Here is a 26,672-nt window from a genome sequence, read left to right as displayed (position 1 = left end):
CAGTTATTTAGAAATTGTGCACCTTGTGTCGGCCTTCCTCCTTTGCTTTCTGTGACGCGCATGTCATGTGACCTCACATGCGCGGTCAAGTCCGAAGGACATTGCCAATTATTAATTCAAGCTTGTCGACACGTGACGTCACGAAGTCCCCTGACCTTGGGGGCCTCCCTGGGTGCTTTTTTTCTCGGCGTTTCCCCACCCACGTATTCGCAACACATCTCTAGCAGGTTAATCCGAATCGCTGCACTCGTGCGTTGATCGCTGTTGATAACGAACATCTGTTGCGCAATGTTCCGTCGTGTGGTGTACCGCACAGCGCAAGCTGCCAGAAGAGTTCTGTCATTTGGTGAGTGCGGTTGCAGAAGGTCAGCATGAAGACACCTCTGCGGTGGATGAGTTCATCGGCAGTCCTCTTGGTGAGTTTGTTTCAATTTCGTCTTTCGCTAACTGTGTGAAAATTTCATCCCCACTGTTTCCATTCACGGTCACCAGGTGGCACTATGGAAGCGATTTCTTGCGTTGATTTGGATTTCCCCCCAAACAGTGGCTCTGCGGTGGCTTTACTTACGTTGCTTCTTCTATTCAGTTACCCCGACGAGTTTCACGTTCAAGATCCAGACGGATTTCTTGCTTTGTAGGAATCCCCTTCTCAAACATGCGCCCTGCCTTGAACTGAGCCGGAAGGAAACAGACACTGCAGGAATAGCAAATAAACTTGAGGGGTGGGATTTTCCTTGGCCATCCTGGTGAGGGAAGATCTCAAACGATTCTGAATGCAATTCGCAAATATCAGCGTGCCTCTCACTCGGGAGAGGATGAGATGAAAGGGCTTTCTTTATGCGATGAGGGTGAATATATCCAACCCTACTTTTAAGGGAATTCTTTCATTGTAAGAAATCTAACGAAGAACCAGATTTCTGGCAACCTGTTCCACAGGGTTTTTTTACCCTAGCGAAACTGCTCACTGAAGAAATGAGGCTGCAACACGGGTTGTGACGTCACAACGCACATGCCCCTGACCATGTAAGGATCTCGTCGGCACGATGCAGCCAATCCAGCAGCAAGGTTTCACTTCGTGTCTTCTGTAAAACATTTCAGCAGGAGATGATGCCACTCCATCCTAGCAATTGGAGTGATTTTTTTTGTGTGTACATAGTAAGTTGTAGAAGTTTCAGTAAAATATGATTGTATACGGAAATGGCATGCGTTAAATTAAAAAAAAAAAAAACGCTGTTTAGGTCTATAATGTAATGATAAGTAAACAAATAGCGTTTCCAGGCAGTCGACAAAATAGCGCTGGAGCCATACGACCGGTTATAATGTTTGTGTGCTGTCCTCTGTGACAGTTATTGGTTTCGTCACTTGCCACCCATTTAGACAGGTTCGGATTCGAATCCCGACGGAAACTGGAGGAATTTTAAATGCTTCTTCAATGCATCAAAAATTCCCAGGACAAGACAAGTTGTTCGTACGTTAGTATTGTCATGGATATTTAAAAAGTGGCGTGTGTTCTAAGAGAGTGTGCACCCTTGGAGAATGTTGGTGCCGTTATGTACGGAAGTTCTAAGAGGACGAATTATTTAGATGTCTGAAAAAGGAGAGAGAGTGAGAACACAAAATCGGTACTCAATGGGTGCGCAGGAACTCCACGAAAATGATGCCAAGTGTCATTTCTGTAACCAAGTGGTCACAGAAATGACAAATCTACCTGTGATTGTCGCATCGTTCTTGGAGTTTGCAGATCGTCCAGGGAGCACTTGACAGTCCATACATTCTCTAAATTGGCTGTGAATCAAATGCCAACAAGTATCCATCAAAATATCACTAAATCTTCACATTAGACTCGGATTTTTCTTGTACCAAACGACGGTCATCAACCATTACTGAAAGAAATCGCGGTTGTGTTCTTGCTGTTTTGCTCTGTGTGGTGCTGAAACCATACCATCGCCATTAGCATTGGCAGTGACATCGTTAGTGGACTCTCCAGTTTCTTTAGGCGCTAGCGACTCGCGTATTCCCGTGCGTTCTTATTGAAAGCACTATAATGGTCCAATTGTTGGTATCTTCCTGACACCGATGCTTCTGATTATTTAATTGTCCTGTCCACATTCGAAGTGTCTACTCACATACGGCACACATATTCTGTTCCTAAAGTGTTTTTCAGATTCGCATGCTTTCGTGGCCAATAAAGCCATTCGAGCTAAAAAAAAGAACCTCTTTCTAGGTTGCTCCATTTCAGCAAATATCAGTAGTTGGCACCCTACCAGGATAGATGGCAAAGACTGAAAGATAATTACTTGGAAGTATTTTACATTGCTTTGTTTCATAGCGAACACGTTGGTGGAAAATGGCCACAGCACTCATAGTTCTGTTAAGTTATTATCGAGGTCAGAAGTATGGAAAGAGAAGCGGGAAGACCTTGGCGTTCGAATTCCATTTGAATGCCTTTCAAAGGGCAGGCGACAGTCATGTAGCTGTTCGCGACAAATGCCCTTCCTTTCATATTCATAGCGGATGAAGAAGATAAGAAAGATGCAAAATACTTCGAAAAGCAATTCTTCCAGCTTTGCGGTAATGCTGGGATGGTAACTATTCCATCAAAACTTTAAATTGTTTTTCAAGAAATAAATAAAAAAAAAAATCTTAAGTTTAGTTCACTTATACCGACATTCAGACATTTACGGAGAGGAATTAATAACAAACAATTAAAAAAATTAAAATTCTTTTACGTTATTGCCACTTCATCCCATCATTATGTACAGATCTGTATTTGTACACGTTGCAGTTTTTGATGCTTAAAGCTGTTCTAATGAATTCCTCACGGACTTCCAAAAGCATTCGTATAACGGAGTCTGTTTTTGCGTGAACACAACAAGTCAAAATAATAAAGGAAAACGATGTTCCAGCCGTTCAGATGCTAGAACCAGTAGGCGTCATTAACGATTCAAAAAGAATAAACTAAATCATTTGCCAGTGATAATTATTCGCCTACTTGAGTCCCTCTCGCAATAACCTAAAAAGCACTCTGGCATCTGAACCTTCTGTGTGGAAAAGTAATTTAACCACTATTTTTGCTAAGGAGGTTCTCAGATTGCAGTAAACAGCACCGCTTCGTGATACCGCACACTTGGCCATTTCGAAAAGAAATGGTACACAGCGGGGCAATCCAGAAATGCACTAAAGTAGTACGTTTGCGAACTAAAATACTCCGCAACCAACCGTCATTTCAAGCGTTGTTGTTCTGGTGTGTTGCGAACGGCTACACGACTGTCACCTGCCCTTCCGTCAATCTATGCACGAACATTTCCCGAAACCTGTCATTACTTTGACTGCGCAACAAGTGTAATTGGCACCTGCTTGGCCGCTACCACTTTCCTCGTTCACGCAACGGCGAACTCCATCAGCAGTCATACCCCCCCCTGGCCCTGCGAGAGGTAGAATGGTCCAATTTCTCAGTGGGTTGCTGGCTGGCTTGTTCATCTATCTTTTCCCTATTCTGAAAGGTGTGCGTGTGTGGTTTCCGCTGCCGGAAGTGTCTTTTTCGCTTCCTCTTCTGAAGATGGTGTTATCGCATTGCTAAGGTGGCAACGTGAGATCAATTCCGGGTCCACTTCTTCCGCCTTACGTTCTGTCAAATTCCACTTGTGACTATGCCAATGAAGGCGGAAATCCGGTCTGTCTTCGCGACTGTTTAATTCTGCTCACATCAGTTTCATGCGTCGCCTTTTGTTTAGGAGGGAAAAACGGCATTTCATTCGGTATTATCGCGCTTCGGCCGGCCACAATACCTCGACAAGAGGTGTTGTTTCCTTGTCACATGATTACGTTTCCGTATGTGGGTAATTTCGCGTTATTATGTTTAATATTCATTAGGAGACACCCCGAGGGAGTCATAAGTTAGAAGTCTGTAATGTATGAACTAAATGAAAATCAGAACGCTGTTTCTAACTTCTAATAAATCAGCGTTTGGTAACTATCAGAATTAAGAAAATTACTTTTCATTTCATTAAACTTTTTTCTTTAACAGAAAAAAAAAATCGCATAAAAGCGTAACATTGGTATGTCTGGTTAAATACCACCACAACCAAATGTGTGTGAACAGGCATTAGGGCTGTCCTTTGGTTAACTTTCAGGGTTACTAAGAAACGTGCATTTTTCGACCATTTAGGGCGGAAGTATTTCATCTATCGGGAATGCATATATTCAGGGTCGGCAACAGGATTTTCTAAAGGGGAAGTCTAAAGCAGCAGCGTTCCGAGGAATCATAAAGCTTTATTCGTAATGTAGAAGTAAAAAATTCACATTTTTCGATCTTAAAGGGAAGCTATAAGCCCTTCAGCCTGGAACCGCTCCTGCATATACTGTACTTCGTCAGGTATTTAACCACCCCTTAGTGTGTAAAAGTCGATTCGTCGCTCCACAGTACATTGACAAAAAGTCCGAATAGTTAACTCAGTGGCGCACGATCCACCGACAAAAATCTCTAGCTGGTCTACCTGTCTCTTGGCTGAAGCACATGAACCCACTGAACATGACAGGAATACAAATTTGACCCATGTGTGTGGAGAACGAGATTCAGTCCCATTGTCGCTGCAATCTTACCAATAAGGACTGATGAACATAGCAATCAGTATGGCTGGTCCTGATTCCATCTGCCATCCGGAACGAGCTCGACTACAGCCATTTCTTCCTGTTAAGGAACTCTGTGGTTGTAGCATAAACACGCGCCGATTGAGATGTTGATACTGTGGTAATCATTTTCTGCCCTCAGTGGCATTTCTGTGGCATGAGTTTTACACTAGGTGTGGATTTCATTATTTATTATTTATTTTTTTTAAACAAAATAAAACTGAAATTTTAATACGGACAGTCTCAGGTTGAATTCAGTCTGAGAATTTCGATATTCAACCCGAGACCTTCGCCGGGATCTAAATCCTTTTCTGAAAGGCTAGAGAATTGATTACGGTTTAGTATGTCTTAGGAAGACTTCCCTCGGGCAATAAAATATACGCACAATATCTGCGCTATCCGCCTCGGTAGTTAACTTTAGACACTTGAAGCGACTTCTAGATGTCGACAACGTACAGGATAAATACCAAGCAACAGACGCTTCAGTAGACCCAACCATTCTTCTTTTGTGTTGCCCACCGTAGCCGAGAGATTAGGGCCTAAGTGCAGTTATGTTATTTTAGTTTTTAGGAGCATTAGCAACTAAGGCCATATTGCTCCGAGATATACGGTGGTCATTCCCTGACCTTTCCGCATCCTCCATATTTGGTGGTGACGGGCTCGAACCCCGGTCTAATCAAGAAGCGTGTGCTATGCACTGCTGCTCCTTCCCACCTGGCTACGGAGGCGACTCTAAGTGCAGTAGCACGCTCATCTGAGTTGCCCAGGATTCGAGACCATGTGTCTACTAAATGATTGTGCTGTATTCTTCTCAGAATGATTAGTTGTATACTCCTCTGACCTGTGTGGTCGTTTCGGGATATAAATTAAAAAAAAAAAAAAAAAACATTTGTTTTAAACAGAACATCGAGATAAGTGACTGTTTTCCATGCTTTTTATCGATGTTACTTTTTTCTTTCCTTAGGCATTCCTTCACTGCCTGCTGTTCAAACAGACCTTCTGTGGGATTATCTACCCCAAAGAAGAAAACACAAGGAATCCTTTCACCCTGCAGATGCCCGAGGTACTATGTCCAAACAACCAAACTTACTGCGAGTCCGTGACGAACTACCCAATGTGAGTTCAATGCTTCTATCATCATTTTAATCTATATTGTTTTTTTTTTGTTTGTTTTTTAATATTGCTTTTCTCCCACTCTCTATGTGGAAATAAACACAATAAATATTTTTCTAAAACTTATTCAACAACTTATTTTACTTTTTACGATCTTTTCCAAGCGTTCAATCAAGTCAACCACATTCCTCTACTTGAAAAATTAGTCTGATGAAATTCTGTCTCCGGTGATCAAACCTCTGTCCCACTTTCTCTTTAACCAAGCCTGATCTCAGAAGCTCTGTCAGCTTCATTTTCTTTGCAGTCTGATATACCTCGAAACTGAACCCCTCTTTTATTTGCTACATGGACAGCATTCAGTTCCTTTGTGGTGAGTCTCCAGTCGAACGGTAATTATTTGCCCGTAACCTTAAGATTTATAAGGATGTTTTAAATTCTCAAGACACTACCGCTTTCTTACGAAGCCTTGAGAACATTCGTGGATGGACTTTGTATAAAGTTCATCCATGTATATTTTATATAAAGTCCAACTGTATAGTTGAATGGCAATAATGAATGAAATATCGGCTTATTCACAGAGTACACTGGTCTGCATTTCTAAAATTCATAGGTTAAAAAAAAATAAATGTATACGCGATATGCATACTCATTTCTTTGTGACTGACAGGTGTAGACGTGTCCAGACGTGTACAGACCTGCAAATAAATTAGCTATATAAACCTAAAGTATTTTTTCTGCATCCAATTGTGTTCTGGAACACTCGTGCTAACTATTACCTGCCTCTAACGTGATTTTCATATTCTGTGTCGTGACAATGGCAACTCGTGATTGTGTGAACAAACCCAATATATTTTGTTATATGTGCGGTACCTGTGCTGTGGGAAAACAAAGGCGGGATGTAGCATCATTTGTGAAAAAATGTATGCCGCATATTTTGAAGTTAAATTAGGTGACCAAGGCAAAGGTTTGGCCCCATAAAGTCTGTCGTACACGTGTGAAGGGTTTGCAATTGTGGAAATGTGGAAAAGAAAGCCATGACATTTGGTGTATCTATGACGTGGAAGGAGCCTCGCGATCATATTAATGACCGCTGCTTTTCTTCCGTAAATGTAGCATGATATAACGCAGCAGAGCACTGTGTACCCCAACAACATTACTTCAGCTGTTACGGCAGTACTCCATGGGCTTGAACTATTGGCACCACTTCAAGAATCAGTTGATGATGGCATATGTTCAAGAACTAGTTCAGAACCTTGAACATATGCCATCAGACCCCCGAATCTAACATTTGTGATCTAGAGGATGATATAAACTATTGTGGCGAAGACATTTACAAGTCTGGGTGCGAGGTTAGCCTGTGCGGCCATTGCTCCTTAAAGCTCTTCAAACAGAGAAGTTTTTCCTGATTTATTTTCTGCTTTATTAGTTTAAATTGTCATATTAACTTATTTTCTAGAGTAGCTTTATATTCCTAGTTACGATACTTAGTTTAAAGTTTAACTTAGACAGAGATTTCGTAGATATTACTTAGTATCGGTAACGGTATCAAATCCACGTGTCACAAACCAAATTTTTTTTTTTTTAACCAAATTTAGTCAATTTATTAACCAACTGTTATATCAAATTATCTTCTATAAGTAGATTATAGACCTAGTCAGGATCCTTAGTTTATTCTAAATTGAGATAGCGAGATTTGGAAGCTAATCAATACTTACGAGTCCGTAGAAATACCGTTCGTGATTCCCGCCATTTTTACACGATAGCATAAGCTTAGTGTCGTATAGTGCATAATATAATATTGTCAATTAATCAGTAAATCTATTAATCTTGATAAACTTTATTGTCAATTAAATTGTACTTTTAACTCTATATATATATATATATAACGACTTAATCTAACAAATAATTAATACATAACTATAGTGGTACACGTGATACGGAAGTTGTATAAAGGGAACTCGTAGAAAACACTAGATACCGAAAAAAATATATATATAACATAACTGTTTTGGGATATAACTTAAGGATTTAATTTTTGTTTTGAAGTTTATTGAATTAAATCGGAATCATGACTCTGACCAGAGCAGCAAAGCAAAAGGCTCAAGCTAATGGGAGTGCTGTGGTTCAGGGGAGAACTGAGGGGGGGCAGTTGCCCTCTGAATCACAGTCTATTAAAATGCACTGTTTGCTTGATGTTTGCGGAGCAGTCGGGTACGGGACATGATACTGCCAAGGGGGATGTCTTTGTGTGTGTGCACGATGTAAGGAGTGCAAGGAAATCAGGCGACAACTCAGCGTTGTTATGGGCCTTTATGAGAGCTTGAAGGACAGGGTGGATGCCCTCGAAGGAAATAAATTGAGGGGCCCATCAAGCTCTCAGCTGCCCACATCAACGCCAGAGCTTGCACTTGGTCATCAGGCAACACAGAAGCAGCCCCCTAGGCAGAATGCGCTGGTCCCACAGGAACTAGTAGTTGTTGGTGACTCTATTGTCAGGGAAACGGGGAACATCCTTTGTAAAAAGGATAGGTGGAATAGGACCAGGGTATGTCTGCCAGGGGCAAAGGTTGATGACGTTGTAGAGCGGATATCATCTTTTAAGGGCACAAAAGGTGATATAGTTGTACACGTTGGCACTAATGATATTAAGAGTAGGAGACCGGCGGAATTACTTAGCAAGTACAGGTCACTGTTGAAAAAAAGCCGTGAATTAGGGTTGAACTTGAAAGTGTCTGCAATTCTGCCCAGACACGATAGGAGGGAGTATATGATGAGAGCCTTGTCGATCAATTCGGCCCTGGAGGGATTGTGCAAGGCTCAAGGGGTAGAATTTTTTTCAGCCTGGACTGTACTTGTTAACAGGAGAGATTGCTTCTACAGGGATGGGATACACTTAAATAGAAAGGGTGCAAGATTTTTTGCTGATGCTGTCGAGGCAGTGTTAGGTGGGTCGGAAAACTGCTAGTTGGGGGGGATACAAGGACTAATAGATTAACAGTAGCCAGTGGCAGAGGTGGAAGTGATTCTTGCACTGCTTCTATTGAAATGAGCAGAAGTCTGAAAAACAAGATGCAGGATATTTCAGAGACTGCTGGTAGTCATTGCGGTACAAGTAAACACATGGGTTGTGTTAGGGTAGCTAAGAATAGAAACAGGTCCATGTATACCTGCGTGTACACCAATGCTAGGAGTTTGGTAAATAAATTTGATGAATTTGAGGTATTGCTCAAAACATCAAAGGCAGATATTGTTGGGATATCAGAGACGTGGTGTCACACAGATATAAGTAATGCGGAACTGGAATTTGGGGAATACAATGTGTATAGAAAGGATAGACAGGACAGGAGGGGAGGAGGGGTTATGCTATTAATTAAGAAACACATAAAGTCCAAGGAAGTGAAGCCAGTCGACATCGATGGACAGGGCAGCGTCGAGTCAGTTTGGTGTGACATAAGCATAGGGAAATCAAAATTGAGAGTAGGAGTGTGCTATAGGCCTAATGACTCTGATGAGTATAATAAGATATTGTACAGGGAAATAGAGTGGGCCAGTAAATCAGAGAGTCTTATAATGGGGGACTTTAATTTCCCAGATATTGACTGGAATTTGTGGGTTGGTCACTCGCACACTAGCAAGGCTTTTGTGGATTTATTGGATGATTGTTTTCTACATCAGCATGTTCGTGAGGCAACAAGAGGGAGCAATACTCTTGATCTGATTATCAGTAGTGATTCTTCATGCATTAAGAACCTGCAGATAAATGAACCACTAGGTGGCAGTGATCACAGTGTGTTGAAGTGGGATTTACTCAAGGAGGTAACTACCATCAGAGGTAAAGGGAAGGGTTTTTGTTTTCGTAAAAGCGACTATGATGGTCTGAGACAGTATTTAAATTCTATACAGTGGGACCAACTGATGATGTTACCAACAGCAAACTCAAAATGGGAAGCATTCAAGGAACTAATCTTGGAGGCTACCAGGCTTTACATACCAACTAAGAAATATTGTTCAAGGTTTAGGCCTAAATGGTTGTCAGATGAACTAATGAGACATGTGGCAGAGAAGAAAAATGCATGGGATACATACAAATTAATGGGTGACATGGAAGCCTATGATAGATATAAGTTGGTCTGTAACCAAGTCACAAAGGAGATTAGGCAGGCAAAGGCAGACTATGAAAAATCCTTGGCAAAGGATGCAAAGAAAAACAGAAAAGAGTTCTTTACATACTTGAACTCGAAAAGGAAAGGGATGAATCAGATTGGTCCACTGGATATTGATGGTTCAACAGTTGAGGATCCTGCTCAGGTGGCTAACAATCTAAACGAGTATTTTGCATCTACATTCACGCATGAGGAGTTATTCAGGAAGGAGAATGATGTAGGTAAAGTAAACATTGGCAGTGAGCTGGATGATTTTGTAATAACTGAGAGGAAAGTGGAGGAGAGATTGTTGAGGACAAACATAAAAAAGGCACCTGGGGTGGATGGGATCTATCCAGTTATATTAAAGGAGGCAGCAAAGGAAGTAAGCAAACCCTTAGCCATAATTATGAGAGCTTCCTTGGACTCAGGGGAGGTACCTATGGACTGGAGATGTGCAAATGTGACCCCAATTCACAAAGGAGGTTCAAAGGCTGACACAAGTAATTATAGACCTGTTAGTTTAACTTCTGTTCCAGGTAAATTAATGGAGGCACTGGTTAAAGAAGCACTGCAGGATCATCTAGACAAGAATTCAGTTATAGCTCAGACGCAGCATGGTTTTGTTAAGGGCAGGTCTTGCCTGACCAATTTGATTGGATACTATGATGTAGTCACAAAAGAACTGGATGCAGGGAATAACTTTGATATTATATACTTGGATCTTAGAAAGGCTTTTGATACTGTTGCACATGGAAGACTGCTGCACAAATTGGAGCAGTGTGGCATTGGAGGCAAATTGCTGCTATGGATAAGGGGATGGTTGAGTGGCAGAAGAAAGAGAGTGGTAATCAATGGACACTGCTCAATGTGGACTAATGTTATTAGTGGAGTTCCTCAAGGTTCAGTGTTGGGTCCGTTGTTGTTTTCGGTGTTTATGAATGATATTGATGATGGGATATCAAGTTTAATGTCCAAGTTTGCAGATGATACAAAGGTTGGCAGGGTCGTTAAGGACAATACTGACGCTATGCTGCTGCAACAGGATCTGGAAAGGTTGAACAGATGGGCTGAGAGGTGGCAAATGAGGTTTAACATCGACAAATGTAAAGTGCTGCATATGGGAAACAGTAACCCCAGAGCAACGTATCAACTCTGCGGTACTACACTGACAGTGGTGGAGAATGAAAAGGACCTGGGGGTAATTGTGCAGGCAGATATGAAGTTCTCTGAGCAGTGCAGACGAGCTGCAAGAGTAGCTCATGGTGTCTTGTCAATGATATACAGGAATTTTTCTAGCAGGGATAAGGAGGTGATTATTCCCTTGTATAAGGCAATGGTAAGGCCACATCTTGAGTACTGTATACAGGTCTGGAGGCCTCATTTCAAGAAGGATGTAGAGCTGCTGGAACGGGTACAGAGAAGGGCAACAAGATTAGTGAATGGAACGAAGGGGTGCTCTTACGAAGAAAGGCTTAAGTTTTGCAAATTACAGTGTCTGGAGACTAGGCACCGGCGAGGTGATCTGATAGAGGTGTATAAGGCTTTGAATGGTTTGAGCATGCTCAATGCCAATGGGATTCTTCATCTTTCTCAGAATAATCACCTCAGAGGGCATAAATTCAAATTGAGGAAGGACGGATGTCGGATAGATGTGCGGAAATTTGCCTCTGGCCAGCGGGTGGTTGGTTGGTGGAACCGACTTCCATCACTTGTTGTTGAAGTTGATAGCCTAAACAAATTTAAAGCTCAACTGGACAGGTATTTCGAACGAACGGAGGGGTGAAATGGGAGTGGGTTTTTTTTTTTTTTTTTTTTTTGGCTGATGCTGAATAAGCTTGCTTTCTTGCATCATATGCCCCTGCTAATGCTAATGCTAATGCTAAGTCTGTACCACAGATAAACAACATGAACTGGACGACCTTGTGAGAGATTTAAATCTACTAAAAAGGCCTGCAGAACTCTTAGGGGGTCTGCGCGGTAGCACGGTGGTATCGTCATTGTCCTCTCCACACCGGGTGGAAAAGGCCCGGGTTCAAATCCCGTCATTGATGCGAGGAGCTTTCATGGGCTTTTTTTCACTCCGTGGCTGAGTTAGTCGGTCTCAGGCGTAGACACCAAGGTTTTTCCCCTGGCAACTCGGATTTTTCGTCCAGGAAAACAGGCAAATCTACCAGAGAACTCACGCAATTTACGTACATTTTACACACAATGCACGGTAGATGAATAAAGAAATATTCAGGTGGCCTAATATAATAGTTTTTTTTTTTAAAGAGCTTTTAAGGTCTAGACAATCCAACAATCTGCTGTCTCCAGGAGCAGCCTTTTCATCAATACAGACATCGTGAAAAAATATCGGTTCCCCATTTTCCTAAGTTGCTCAGTGACACATTGCAACAACGTTCCTACGGTATAAACATTTTTTTTTTTTTTTGTGAAAATTTTTCTACCAACCGAGTGGAGGCTATTTATTGACTCATCGAAGCAAAGCCTAAAAGGAATTCTCCTTCATAACGGAGCACGTGTGCATTCATTCTCGTAGCATTCAGCACACTTAAGCGAAACCCACGAAAAAATCGAGTACAAGGATCCTTCTAGTGGGTGCAGATTTCAAAGTTATTGGTTTGCTACTCGGCCTCGGCCCAATAACTAGGTTACAGAAAGATGCCTTGCTTTCTGTGCGAGTGGTATAGTCGAGCAAAAAGTGAACACTGGGAAAAGAAAGTGTGGCCACCAAGACAATCTCAGAGACTAGGTTCAAATAACATTAAAGACGAACCACTACGAGATCGAAACAATCTCCTCCTTCCACACAGAGCTAGATTTAATGAAACAGATCGTCCAAGCCCGAATAAAGAAGGAAATTGTTTTAAGTATGCTCGCACTAAATTCCCATCGCTTACATTTGAAAAATCAAAGGAGGAATTTTTGTTACATCTTAAATCGGCAAGCTGCTGCTGCCGGACTGTATTTGACGAATCCCTGAGCCAAACTGAATGAAACGGTTGGAATAGCTTTAAAAATGTAGAAGGCAATTTTGGGGGGAACAGTAACAACACCCAGATTATGAACCGATTGTGAATGACATGCTTGGAGAGTATCAGAAGAGTAGGCTGCAATGTGAGTATTAAGGTACGCGTCTTGCATTTTCATATCAGCCATTTCTCAGAAATGTTAGGCAGTTGAAGTGAAGAGCAAGAGGAGAGATTCCATCTGGATATAAAAGAAATGAAAAAAAGGTTTCAAGGATCGAATGTCAAATATGATGTCCAACTACTACTTCTGGACGCTAAATAGAGGAACAACCACCGAACCTAGCTAACTGTCGAAGTCACTTTCACCAGTGTATAAGAAATCCAGTTTACGGCCAGTTATGCGCGACAGGAGGACAGGGCCTTTGAGTTTTCTACGTTTGCATTTTTATATACATATGCATTCTTTGATATTTATACATAAACATTTTGTATATAGTGTAAGATAAAAATATTTTCGATATTTTTACCTTACGCTCTATCTTTACATTTAAATATTTACATATCACCCTACAAATCAGATATTCTTGCTTTAAACACAGATGAGCGGATATATGCCTGCCAAGTATCAGCCATTTCAAAGAGACTGACATGTGAGCACGCATGCGCATTATCCACTGGCAAAACCATTACTCAGAAATATGTAGGTTTTAAAGAGTAGAAGCGCGGCAAATGAAGTACTGAAAATGTTTGTGACGAGAATTTTGCAATATAATCCGCGACGACCACAATAAGGTTAAAGAAGTTCACAAGATAGAGCACAAGAACAGCACCGTATTTACTAGTCAAGCGAGATTGAACCACGGTCACACAAAACTGGCGTACTTTTCTATCGTCGTGCTTGGAATTAATGTTAGCTGAAAAGTGTAGCAGAAATAAGTTACACTTTCAGCTAACAACAGACATTCGTATAACACTGAACATTCTACAAATTAGGCGCCACCACTTCTAGGATTAATGGGCTGGATTATAGACTCGATTCTGATTGGATAAACTTCTGGTCACGTTTCGCTTTGTGCCTCCAAACTTGGCGAGAGCTGTACGTAAAGAAGAAGAAGAAATGCTTTCCTACTAAAGTATTGACAAATTTGGTACGCTAATTTGTGTGCCAAGCTGAGTTATGTTTAAGTCAATCCAGAATGATTCAAGACGGAAGAGTCGTTACATTACAATAAAAGAAAAAGAAAAAAAATGCGCCAATCAATGTTAAACGGACTATACAATACTATCTTCATGTAAAGTATAGTTTTTCAATCACTAGTCAAGTTTCGCCCCTTTTAATTGAAACAAGTTAGTTAATGTACGCAGTGCGTTACACTTCAGGTGTGTTAACAAATAGTAACTGTTTATGATTTATATATAACGATATATATATATATATATATATATATATATATATATATATATATATATATATATCCCCCACATTGCCTATTCTGTTCGTGGATAGCTTTTGTGATATGTATGAAAAAAATAAATAATAATTGCCAGATTTCTGTTGTCCAATTTAAATTTTTTTTCCCCTCTTGCAGGCGGACAAGAGTTTTTTTTTTTTGGTGGCATCTTGAACTGATGATGCGGGATTTACTCCTGACCGCTTGCATACTTTTTTTTTTGTGCTTCCGTGTGTGGGCAACCAGGATGCGGGGAAAGTGACACCTATCAGTATTGCATTTTCATCCGATGGGTGTGGATTTCGTGCATTGTGCACAGACAGGAAAAGTTTACCCATGCCCGGCCCTAGGGTTGGGCACCGGGAAGCAATTGCCAATTTGGCGTTTGCTCCCAGGTGGCAGAGTGGCTCTTATTTTTATTTATTTTTTACTATTGGTAGATGTTCTATTTATACTGATCATACGGTGGAGATGGACTTTAAATCCAGGTGCCAACATACATATATTAATATACTATGACTATGTCCAAATTTAATCAAATTTAGAAAGGCTGAAAAATCGTTCTAACAGAGAGAAATGCAAACTTTCATGAAAATCCATCTACTGGGAGCCAAGTTATTACATGCGGACGGATGGAAGGACAAAGAAATAATAATTGGTCCGATTTCTATTGGTCCAGTATTAATGAAAGTCTGGAATGACTATACAAATATTTGTTAAGCCGCTGTAGCCTAGTGGTCAGTCGCGCGGGTGCCTAAGTACACGTGCCTTGAGTGAGCGGGGTTCAAGCCAGTGAATACGGTGCTGTTTCTTGTATTCGATCTATCATGCGAACTCCTCTGACCGTTTTGTCGTCCCGGAGTATAAACAGAAAATTTATTTTATTTTAAACAGCACAGATATAAGATTTCATGAAAATCCATTCATTCACTAGGAGCCCAGTTATTACAGGCATGATGAAGGCAATAGGCGCATTACGCATACTCGTATATGCTAACGATTCAGGATTCTTGTTCCAGGTAACCCAGACAAAACAACTAGAACACCTCGCGGGATGCTATATCCAACTGAGATCTAATCCATGTTTCTAAAGGGGAAATAGAGCAAGAACAGAGTGAGATGTACTTAATATGTGTTATATAATCCATCCAAGAGGAAACTTTATCCCGCTGGGCATATCGTTTATAATCTTTGATGAACCTCGAATACTAACATAGATATATTGTACTTGAAAAATACATACCTGGTAATAAATAACATAACAGATACGATGTACATTTAAAAAGTTCCCAGATTTTACTATAAACTAATCATCTTCAAAGTACGGAGTGTGTGTGTGTGAGGGTAGTTCAGCTACCCTCACACACACTCCGTTGGTCTTCATCTCCCCAAACTTTGAAACATTCTTTTAAAATGTTGTTCTTTTAGCGCACGCACGTAGCGCCTTTCGGCGTTTTCTTTAAGTCCATGTAAGGTCATCTACTGTAGCGAAATGAATACCCTGGACCTACCTCATTTTCGGTTTCGGGAACAGCCAGCAGTCAGACAGTGCAATGCCGGGGGAGTAGGTATTTTTTCGCAGCCAAGAACTGCTGAACTACCCTGTATGTGTGACTGGGCACATTGTCATGGTGCAGGATTCAGCAATCCTTACATTTTTGAGATCGTTTTCGCCTCACATTCTGACACAAACGTGTCAAAACAACGTAGTAATCAAAATACTGCTTCTCCACCTAGTCACAAATTCGTAGTGCACTGTGCCCACATAATCAAAAACGAAATGTCTACCCTGATCCTGACATTAATCTGAAGGTTCAGATTATACGAATAAAACAAGCGGTGTTAAGTTCTTCGGCATTACTTCCAATAAAAAATTAACCTTCCTCGAAAATATTAAACAGATCAGAAGAAAATATATGAAAAATTAAATATCCTCTGAGTACTATTCTCAGCTTCATGAAGGGCAATGGGAGCAACTTCACTAAATTATATCGAAGTTTATGTTGTCAAAAATGGATTACAGAGTCCATGTATGTGAATCAGCACGGAACATTTAAACCGGCTTCAATTGACCAATTCAAATAACTAAATGCAGTGTAATTCGTATTGTGACTAGAGACATTTTTAGGACATCCCTAGTCCTGGGTTTGGATCTAGAAGCCCACGAACCATCATTAACAATTCGGCGAAAAATATCTCATCTTGCCTTATAGGTTGGCATGTTAGATCACTAGAAAGCAGGCTTTGAATCTATACGGTAGCGCCTATATACCACAGAACCACCACAATTAAATATTGAACCACAAACCGAAGTAAACTTGACTCCAATTCGTGTAGTAATCATACCAAATTGTCTCCGTGGAGTTCCTATGCAGGCTTTTTTTTCTAGATTTTTCGATCACGTATACTTACTTTGAGTTGAAGGCTGAGAAGACAAAATATTTATTAACATCGGACTCGAATTTCTATACATTTTTATAAATTGTTAATTTTTCGTAAATATGTGAAGGAAGGTTATTCTGCTAATTTGATTAATTAACTTGACTGCGTTCTTTTGAATTGAGTCAAGAAGCTTGGGAGAGGTTTCGAGGCACCACTACCTACCGTGAAATATTGTTCCCATATGGAAACAGTATTCTCAAATCCGTCCTACCATGGAATGTTTCGCACGTGGAATAATATTCCATGATAGGGTGAATTTGAGATTTGTGAAGAATGAGTAATTGTTTAGGCCAAAAGTAACGGTGAGAGAGTAAAAAAGAAATCCCAGTTTTTTTCATAGAGAGGGAGCAATATTTGAGATATGCTTGTGCCAAGAGAGAGATCAGAAGCCAGGATAATCCCTAACAGGGATCCGAGTGTCATCGAAGATGAAAAAAAAAAAAAAAATTATTACATTTAGGCCACCCGAATAATTAAATTCATCTGCCGTGCTGTGTCTTATGTCCGTTAATTGCGTGTGTTCTATGGTCGACTTGTCTGTATGTTGGACGAAAACCCCCAGTTTTCTGGTGGAAAAAACCTTGCTATCTACGCCTGAGAGCGACTGTTCAGCCACGGAGTGAAAAAACCCATTCAAGTTCCCAGCGTCATCGACGGGATTCGAACCCGGACCTTTTCCACCCGGGGAGGACGGTGACGATACCACTGTGCTACGCGCGCAGACCATCGAAAAAAGCAAATGATCAGTAGACTCCCTTTTCCAAGATATAATACAGGATTGAATTTTAGAAGGATTGAAGTCAATTGAGTTTCTTTTGCGCCATTAGAGAATTAACTAGATATCGGTATTTACTGATTTTTAATATACGTACTAAAATCAACCATACCAAACGAAACTCATTTTCCCACCGTGCTACCTCTTGCTAAACTGATAGAGTTAATCCCACGCACAATGAGCAGCCATTGGTGACAAAAGTAATTATTCAAATAAATAAATCTGTTTGATTCTGGTTAATATCATTAACTCGACTCTTCCTGAAGGCCTTTCGAATGATTTAAGATATGCTTTCGTAGAGGCGGAACTCGAGGACAAGGTCTTGAACAAACGTATATTCTAGAACGTATAATATTCTAAAATTATTACAAAAGCTGTTATGATTTATAAAAATTTTTGTTTCTTTCTTGGTAAGGTTAAGCACACTTCTACTGGGTATTTTGCGTGTAATCTGCTCTTAAAATATGAGAGTACTATAGCGCATCAGAAGTTCTTCTTCTGGCAGTATAACCTAGGGTGGATCTTAGCCTTCTCGACGATGTTCCGCCAGTAAACCCTCCCAGAAGTCAAACTTCGTAAACTTCTTATTCTCATGGGCTTTAAGTCCTTTCCTACGTCATCCATCTTTTTCGTGGTCTTCCTCTCGTCCTCCTCCTGTAAGTTTCCATTTCATTATACTCTTAGTTGTTCTGTTATCATCCATTCTCATAACATGTCCCAGAGGCAAGTCTCTGGCTCTTCAGATATGACGATGTCCACACTCTGAATACGATGGTCAAGTTCATGGTTCATTCTGATCCTCTAGGATGCATCACCATCTTGTATGGGCCGAAAAAAAAAAAAAAAAAAGAAGTTATTTTCCTTTATAAATCAATTTCTAACCACTTAGCAGAAAGACTGTAATCATTGCTTTTCCACGCCTTGGGAAGGAGAGCTGTCTTCAATTCCGTCTTTGACGAAGGTTGGATGATTTTTCTCTCCGAGTCACTAGGTTTTTTCATCCCGAAAAACATGGAAACGGGCCATACCACACGATATACCGGTGCCTAATTGCATTGCTGCTTTATGCACTGGAGGATTCAGATATGTAGTTTCTTCCTGCTAAGCCATATCGGGAGCAGAAATAAATTTCAAATATGACCAGTAATGACAGCCTAAAACTTAACACTTTGTGGCTACATTCTCTTAACATGGCGGTTCTGAAAGTTCATCCTTAGGATCAATCCTATTCAGGGTCAGTCTTCCCCACAAACTGGCAGTATGTCCAAAGCCCAGGGGTGTTATTTGTTTTTAGTAGGACTGAGAGAGATTGCTGTAATGTTTAAACTTTTCCGTCATTAAATTAACTTGGAGTGGATCATATTATCTCATATAAATTATTGAACAGTTAAAATTAGACGAGTGTAAAACTGATCCAGTTTTGTCAAATGCGTAAAAGAAGTGGAATAATTTGTAGAGTATAAGATTTATATCTTACTTTATAACAATTTTATTTACACAGTGTCGATGTATTCCGGACAAAAATATCTGGGACATTTCTGGATTTTGGAAAAATTATTTATTATTGCAATTGCCTTTGGCGCGTTGAGTCGGCGAAGACTTAAGCTAGAATCCTCGCGGTTAGCACAGTTGATAATATCGCTGTCCTCCCCCCACCGGGTGGAAAAGACCTGAGTGCGAGTCTCGTCGATGACGTGAGGGCCTTTTCACAACGTGGCCGAGTTAGTCGGTCTCAGACGAAGTAGAATGATTTTTTCTCCCAGAAATTCGGGTTTTTCGTCCAGCAAACAGAAAATCGATCACGATTTGCAAAAAAAGTATACGCGGATCAATATGGCCTTAGTTGCTCCTAAAACCCTACAATAACAACAACTTATGCTAGATGCACAGCTTGACATTGTGACTTATCTATTAAAGGGTTTGCCAATCGCAACGCTTAATAAAACCATGGCATATTCAGGACCATCGCGCATCCATAGACATGAAGAGTAAAAAAAAAAAGAAAAAGAGAAATATAACATGCTTTTACGGTGGAAATCTTTATGAAATTTTGAATAATATATAAATAATACCTATTAAATTAGTTTTGTCCGATTGATTATAATTTTGTAAGTTTAAATGTCAAATTAGTGCTTATGATGCCATTACTTAAATGCATCACTGTGGAATGAGAACTGTTTAATTGAATAAGTGTGATATTATTATTGAAATATCAAATAAAGGAAAAGCTTCATTAAACCCACTACAACAAAGAAAAGAGAGCAGGGCGAGCAAAAATGGTAATTGTTTTTCTTGATCTCAGGAAAAAAAAAAAAAAAAATTCAGACTAACTAGGACTTTGCAAAAAACCTCAAATTCATAAATTTAGTACTATTATTTTCTAAACAATTTTTCTTTGGGGGATGACCCCGAATCCCTTGTTTCCTAGAGGGACTTCTGGGATTAGATGTAAAAGGAACTACGCAAGAAGCAGGAAGATTGACGAAATACAGTGGATAGATAGAGGAGTTTTTCTCAGCGACTTCCATCGGAGAGTCATCGTAGAATGCCATATTAACCTGTTAGTGCCTATGTAGCAAAATTGCAGCACCCTAGCTGAACGATTCATGACGTAATCAACATATGGGAGCGTCATGGCTCTGCTACAGCTGGAACACATTCTGGTAGACCACAGAAGACCGGGAGAGACCGGTTAAAACTGTCAAACAGCAATTCATGGAGTTCACAAGAACTGATATCAATAAGACGATAAGTAGGGAGCCCCCCACAGCATTAAAAGAGCTGCAGCACACAGACCAAACATCACAGCACCCAGTGCCGGCTTTCCTGGTGCACAACCCAGGAAAGTCGACACCCTGCGCTGCTCTGTGGAACGTAACTGTATTCGTAATTTGTCACTAGAACGTTGGGAAGCTGTGTAATGGAGTGACGAATCTCGATACATAGTTCTCTGATCTGATGGTCGTGTTTGGATTAGAGGATGCCTTGAGCCGTTATTTACCAGAGTGTGTTGTTCCAGCTGTGAAGTTTGGAGGATGTCCTGTCACGTCTGAGGTTTATTCTCATGGCTTGGGCGTCGTTACTAGAGCAACGAATGCCATGCGACACATGGCATTCAGAACAATTCTGCTCTTCGGACTCCGGATACCCTTCTCTGTTTCAGCATGACAATGCAGAATTGGTAGTGCAGAACCTGTAGTACCTCGTTTTGAAGGCACGGGCGAGGAAAAGCTTCAGTGCCCCCTCCAGATCTCGAACCTTAACCCCATTTAAGACCGTTGGGAAAAACTGGAACGTTGTCTTTGGGCCGTTTTTTGAAGGAGGAATAGGCTAAAATACCAAAATACTGCCTTCGTGTTATGAAAAATTTATTTTATAAATTTTTTATCGAAGAGGATACGGTTACGTAATTAAACATTTTATCAATAAAACGTTTTTTAAAACCTTTGGGTATGTCCAGTTACTTCTGGCAATGTATTATTATAATTAAAAAAAAAAAACTTTTCTCCTTTATGGGCTTTTTTCCGCCCACTAATGGGCACTTGTACCAAGTGCATGGGGTTGTTGGTTGTGTTTGGCTGCTATTATTATTACTGTTAGTCAAAGAACTCTCTTACTATCCTACAGGTGTTCAGGATCACGGCTTTCTGGAGTTCCATATAAGTGTTCTCTGGAAGGCCTATTGCTGCTAGATTCTTATGGTGGTTCTTTGGCACCATGGCCGTGCTTGACACGGTGATCCAGATTGTCATTACTTGTTTCATATGCCACATATCTTTGACTTCCTGTCTTAGGTCTGTGTACCTCCTGATCTTTTCCTCGTAAGTTTGCTGGAGGTTGCTGGATTTGGGCACCGCTATATTGATCAGGTAGGTAGCCATTTCCTTCTTGTCGATGAGGTTATATATGGTCTGTAATGCGTGATCGTCTTGTTGATGAAAAAGCTTAATCATGCTTACTCTGGGGTACATAACGAGGATCCCTTTAGCCTGATTGAACTCTGTGATGCAGTACAACGCATAAGGCACAATAAATGTCCAGGGATGGACCTCATTGAAGGAGAGATCATTAAACGGGCTCATCGACTGATACCAGGGATCCTTCTTGAAACTTTTAATAACTGCCTTCGTGACGGGGCCTTTCCACCACCATGGAAGGATGCCCTTTTAAAGCTGATACTGAAGAGACCATCTAGGCCAAAGAATGATCCACGATCTTATCGACCTATTGCCCTCCTCTCTGGATTAGGAATGGATTTCTGACTATACTGAAAAAAACCTAAGTTGGTCTGGCAGACAATACGGTTTTACTCCAGGTCGTGGAACAGAAGATGCGCTTCGAGCATTGCGAAACTATATATTAGGCTCTAACAGTATGTCCTTGGAATCTTTATTGATTTTGAGGGAGCTTTTGACTCCATTAATGGAGCAGCGTTCTTATGATGTTGAGACTTGCAGGCTGTTCAACTAAGATCTTTAGGGTGGTAAAGGACTACTTCATGCACCATACAGTGACTGTTAAGTCGTCTGTTGATTCTATTGTACGAGAGGTGATCAGGGGATGCCCACAAGGATCGGTTTTTGGACCACTAATGTGGAACCTAGTTTTGGAGGACTGGTTGCGTAGGGACTTCGAGCATACAGAGATGGTGCCATATGCCGATGATCTTGTGTTGCCTATTGAAGGAAATACACGGATGCAACTAGAAACCAGGTCACAGCAGGTTTTGTTTGAGCTTAATAATTGGTGTAGGTTACATAAACTGACTGTATCAGGAACCAAAACAAGGACAATGGTCTTTAAGGATCAATTTTCGAGTAGAAGACCACCGGTTGTTAGAATGAATGGGTCGAGCCTAAAATCTGCAAGGCAATTAAAATATCTAGGCATTATGTTTGACGGATCTTTGACTTTCAACTCACATGTTACTTATCTATCAGAAAAGGTGAGGATATTTATTGGGATGATTACTCGAATCACTAGAGTTGACTGGGGAATAAAAGGTAAGGCGCTGAACTTGCTATATGAATGTGTATTAACGAATGGTGCACCAATTTGGTTTGAACGTGTAAGTGGAAAAGTATTTACTAGAACGCTCAGTTCCATTCAAAGAGTAATGCTCTTTAGGATGTGCATGGCATGCAGAACTGTGTCAACCCCAGCTTTGCAGATTGTGACTGGAAAATTGCCTATTGATCTGCATTTATTGTATTGTGCATTGGCTTACTTCATCCGCCGTGGCTTTCCCTGTTCTTTTCTGAATTTACAGGTGGACATTTTGGCAGATCCCAGGAAGGAAAAGACAACAATCTGGGATGCTTTGGTAAAAGTCTGGCAAGAGCGTTGGAGTGTTTGTGATAAAGGGCAGATTACACAATTTTTTTCCCAGATTTAAGAAATGCAGCCTCGATAAAATTCAAATGGTTTGCTACAAACTTACAAGCTATGTTCTTATTAACTGGTCATGGTTCGATTAATGCAAAGTTGCATGATTTAGGAATTAATGAAAGATCTAGTTGCCATTGTGGCGAAAGAGAATCATGGGAACATTATGTACAACTGTGAGGAGTACACCGATCTCCGAATTGAATTGGTATCTTGGGTTAGTAATCTCAGTCTTATGGCAGAAGTCTGCGAGGCTATTCTAGTTGATAAACAGGAGAACCTCTTGGCTTTCCAAACCTTTGCAACTGCAATATTTTTTAGGCGGAAAACTCTTCTGCATCTGGAACACTTGGATTTGTAATGCCGTATGGTGTATGCCGAATTACCTAGAGTTCTGTAAAATCGTGGAGGCTTGAGTCTGCTATATCCACTGCAACTCCAGCTCCTTGTGCTGGCATTTATGTTCTTGGCAGCTCCTTGTGGTGGAATTTCTGCTCTCGGCAGCTCCTAGCGCTGCTGGCTTTCCAACAGACTGAACAGATGCAGATCTTTCCAATGAAGTTTGGACTTGATCTGAAATTTAATTATATGTATATTTTGTATATATGTATTATATGTATATTATGTAATTTGATTATTTTTCAATTTGTTCATATAAATCTTTTTTGGTCATGGCAGGTGTTTTCCCTCCCTGTACTTGGGCAAACAGGAGAGGGAGTATATAAGAGTACTGCTAAATTATGAGTAACTGACAGCGGGGTTGCCATTGGTTGGCTGGGACCGCTTTAAGTAATAAATATAAAAAATATCAATGTCCGTTATTATGGCGCGGTCCAGCATAGTTTGTGAATAGGAGCTTCGCTATTATTATTATTATTAGCATGCACTTTAAATGGAGTGTTTATTAAATAAATATTAGTTCGGATTAAATAGATTTTTATATAATTTTGTTTGTTTTCTGTTTCTTTACACCGTTTTGTGTAATACTAGAAAAGTGATGGTTATTTAGAACATACACTTTGCTTTTGTTACAGAGAAATCATCGTGCAAACTTTGAAAACCAACTCGTCCGCCTTAAACTTTCTCAAGGAGTATACCTACGACATCATCACTCGCAGGAAGCCCACAGAAGATGACATAAGTCTCGTTCAAGCCTGCGAAACCGTCCCCAGAACAATTTTCCCCAAGGCGGCGAGGAATGACATCAGTAAGTGGAAGTACGTGATCAACGATGACAACATGAGGCAGGCAGTGTCCATTGAGGAATGCAAGTAAGTGTAAACAAACTAGCAAAATAAACCCGGGTGTCTCGAAAGAGAACCCCCACCCTTCTACCAAAACACTACGCGGCAGAGATTGAAAATTTTCCCTCGCACTTACATCTCTGGTGCTTTACCCAACTTTAGTTACTGTGGCAACTAAAAACGCTAAATTTCACTAAGAATCTTTGCAAATACGGTGCTGTTTCTTGTATTCTGTCTGTCTTGTGAACTCCTCTGACCATTTGGTCGTCCCGGAGTATAAACAGAGAAAAAAAAAAAATAATAATAATAAATTACAGTACGTATTAGATTCTTTATATTGAAACAAAACGTGGCTCCATCTGTTGTCGTAAATCCAAAACTAGTCGCGTGGGCCTCATTTTGTCCTTGGCCGTATATTTTGACACGATTCGCTACTTAGAATCGTGAAAACGCAGTTTCTGCCGTGTAGTCGATGGCGAAAATACCTGACATTAATGATTTGTGTTTGTTTTCTGTTTCTTTTTCTTTCAGAAAACCGGAAAGCGGCTGCTCAGGCGTTCTCTCCTGCGATTCTTCATTGCCGACTCGTTGCGTACAGAAATACGTGACGCACAAACTGCTCGTTTTCGACGAAGAAAATGTCAAGACCTACCCCGAGACCTTCGAGTTTCCTTCAGCGTGCGTTTGCTATATCAGCACGGCTGGTTAAGAGGAACGGATTCTGCGAACTTCGTCCAGATCTCGCTGACAAGAGAAAATGTGTTTGGCCTGCCTCCTTTCAATTAAACTCACTTTCCTCAGACGTGTGGTCGTGTGCGTTTTTTGAGCCTCACGGCGGCAGACAAAATGCGCGAAACTTCACTCGCACTGAAATTCAGCGTACGAATTCTGTTAATTATCGTGTCGTGGACGTTTCAATAGAATAAACATAAACTTAAATTCTGATATTATTAGCGGCGGGAATGAATTTCTAGAAGGTGTGCTAAGTGACTGCAACCCAGCGACTGTTCTTAGTGCTGGCGTACGTAATTATAGATCATTCACACTTGGATGTACACTGATTTCGTTTGGTTTTTTTTTTTTTTTTGCAGGTATTTATTGTACCTAATCTTAATTTACATACCAGTAAACTCCCGGATGTCGTGTTTTCCACGAAACACATGCGTTCTACAACTAATTACTCTGGTTGACTAAAAGAAAGTTTGCAAAAGATAAGCACTGAGTGACCACCGAATTATGACCACCCCTATGAAAACTGATTTTTTTTTTTTTTTTTTTTTGGTAGTTGTTGGCGCATCGGCTTCTGTGGCCATTTTGCACCTCCCAAGGTTTTTGCAGTACTTTGATCCAAGCCCGAGGCGGGAATCGAACCCGCGACCTTTGGGTTGCGGGGCAGGTACTTTACCCACTCGGCTAGCCCGGTCGGCTTATGAAAACTGAATGCGACCCGTTGACACCACGTGAGGTACGAGAGTGCGCAGTTAATCGACCCACGTAGCATAAATAAGGTGTCAGTGGTTCACTAGGTACTAAAATTCCGAGCGTGTTGGGTAAGAGGAACGATTTATCGGACTTTGATAAAGGACAGATTGTGGGAACTCAACGAGCTGGTGCCTCGATTTCCCAAACGGCTGAACTGGTGGGGTGCTCGAGAGCAGCCATAGTTAAAGTGTACCAGGGCTGGCGTCAAAATGGTCAAACAGTGACCCTTCGGCAAAACTGCAAAGGTCACCGAAATGTTGATGTTAGAGGTGACCGCCGGGTCCGACGACTCGTACAGGCGCAGCACTGTTGAAGAGTTGACTACCCAATAAAACATGAGCCAACCCGGAACAATACCTGGCATGACCATGCGTCGCACGTATGGGCTATACCAACAGACGAACCCCTACAGCATCCTCTCCTAACCAAGGTTCATCGGCGTAAAAGACTCGCCTGGTGCAAAGAGCATGCAAGTTGGACGTTAGAAGACTGGAAGAAGGTGTGCTGGTCGGATGAGTCACGTTATTTACTCCACACCGTGGATGGTCGTGTATGGATTTGGCGTCAACCACATGAGGCTCTTGATCCATCATGCATGGTATCAAAAGTGCAGGCCGGTGGAGGCGGTTGTATGATGTGGGGCATGTTTCACTGCCAGAAACTTGGACCTCTGGTGCATGTGGAACAACGTATCAGTGGTCTCCGCTATCGTCAACTGCTTGCTGACTGTGTACACCCCGCTATGTTACAGTTTTTTCCAAATGGCGATGGTGTCTTCCAAGATGACAATGCACCGAGCTATCGGGCACTTAATGCGCAGGAACGGTTTGTGGAACACAGTTCATATCGAGACTCCAGCATATTGATTGGCCTCCGAACTCCCGCGATATCAATCCCATAGAGCACTTGTGGGACACTATGGAAAGGCATATCAGGCGTCTGGATACACCAATCACCTCCATACCTGCATTGCTGACCGCATTACACACAGCTTGGTTGGTCATACCTCCCGAACGCTTCAGACATCTTGTTGA

General features: G+C 41.1%; 1 protein-coding gene across 1 annotated transcript; it reads left to right on the top strand.

Annotated features, from left to right (window-relative positions):
• The first annotated feature begins 69 nt into the window (after positions 1 to 69).
• On the top strand, positions 70 to 24,958 carry LOC150083771 (protein spaetzle-like). The gene is made up of 4 exons (XM_090377478.1): positions 70 to 416; positions 5,594 to 5,745; positions 23,947 to 24,183; positions 24,688 to 24,958. The coding sequence occupies exons 1-4, from the start codon at positions 372 to 374 to the stop codon at positions 24,863 to 24,865; spliced, it is 612 nt and encodes a 203-aa protein (XP_090233604.1). The 5' UTR covers positions 70 to 371; the 3' UTR covers positions 24,866 to 24,958.
• The last annotated feature ends 1,714 nt before the right edge of the window (positions 24,959 to 26,672 follow it).

Source organism: Mastigoproctus giganteus, chromosome 7 (genome assembly GCF_048544385.1).
Source record: "Mastigoproctus giganteus isolate SK-2022 chromosome 7, ASM4854438v1, whole genome shotgun sequence".
Taxonomy (NCBI): domain Eukaryota; kingdom Metazoa; phylum Arthropoda; class Arachnida; order Uropygi; family Thelyphonidae; genus Mastigoproctus; species Mastigoproctus giganteus.
The sequence above is the reverse complement of the archived record's forward strand: the minus strand, read 5'-3'. Positions and strand labels throughout refer to the sequence as shown.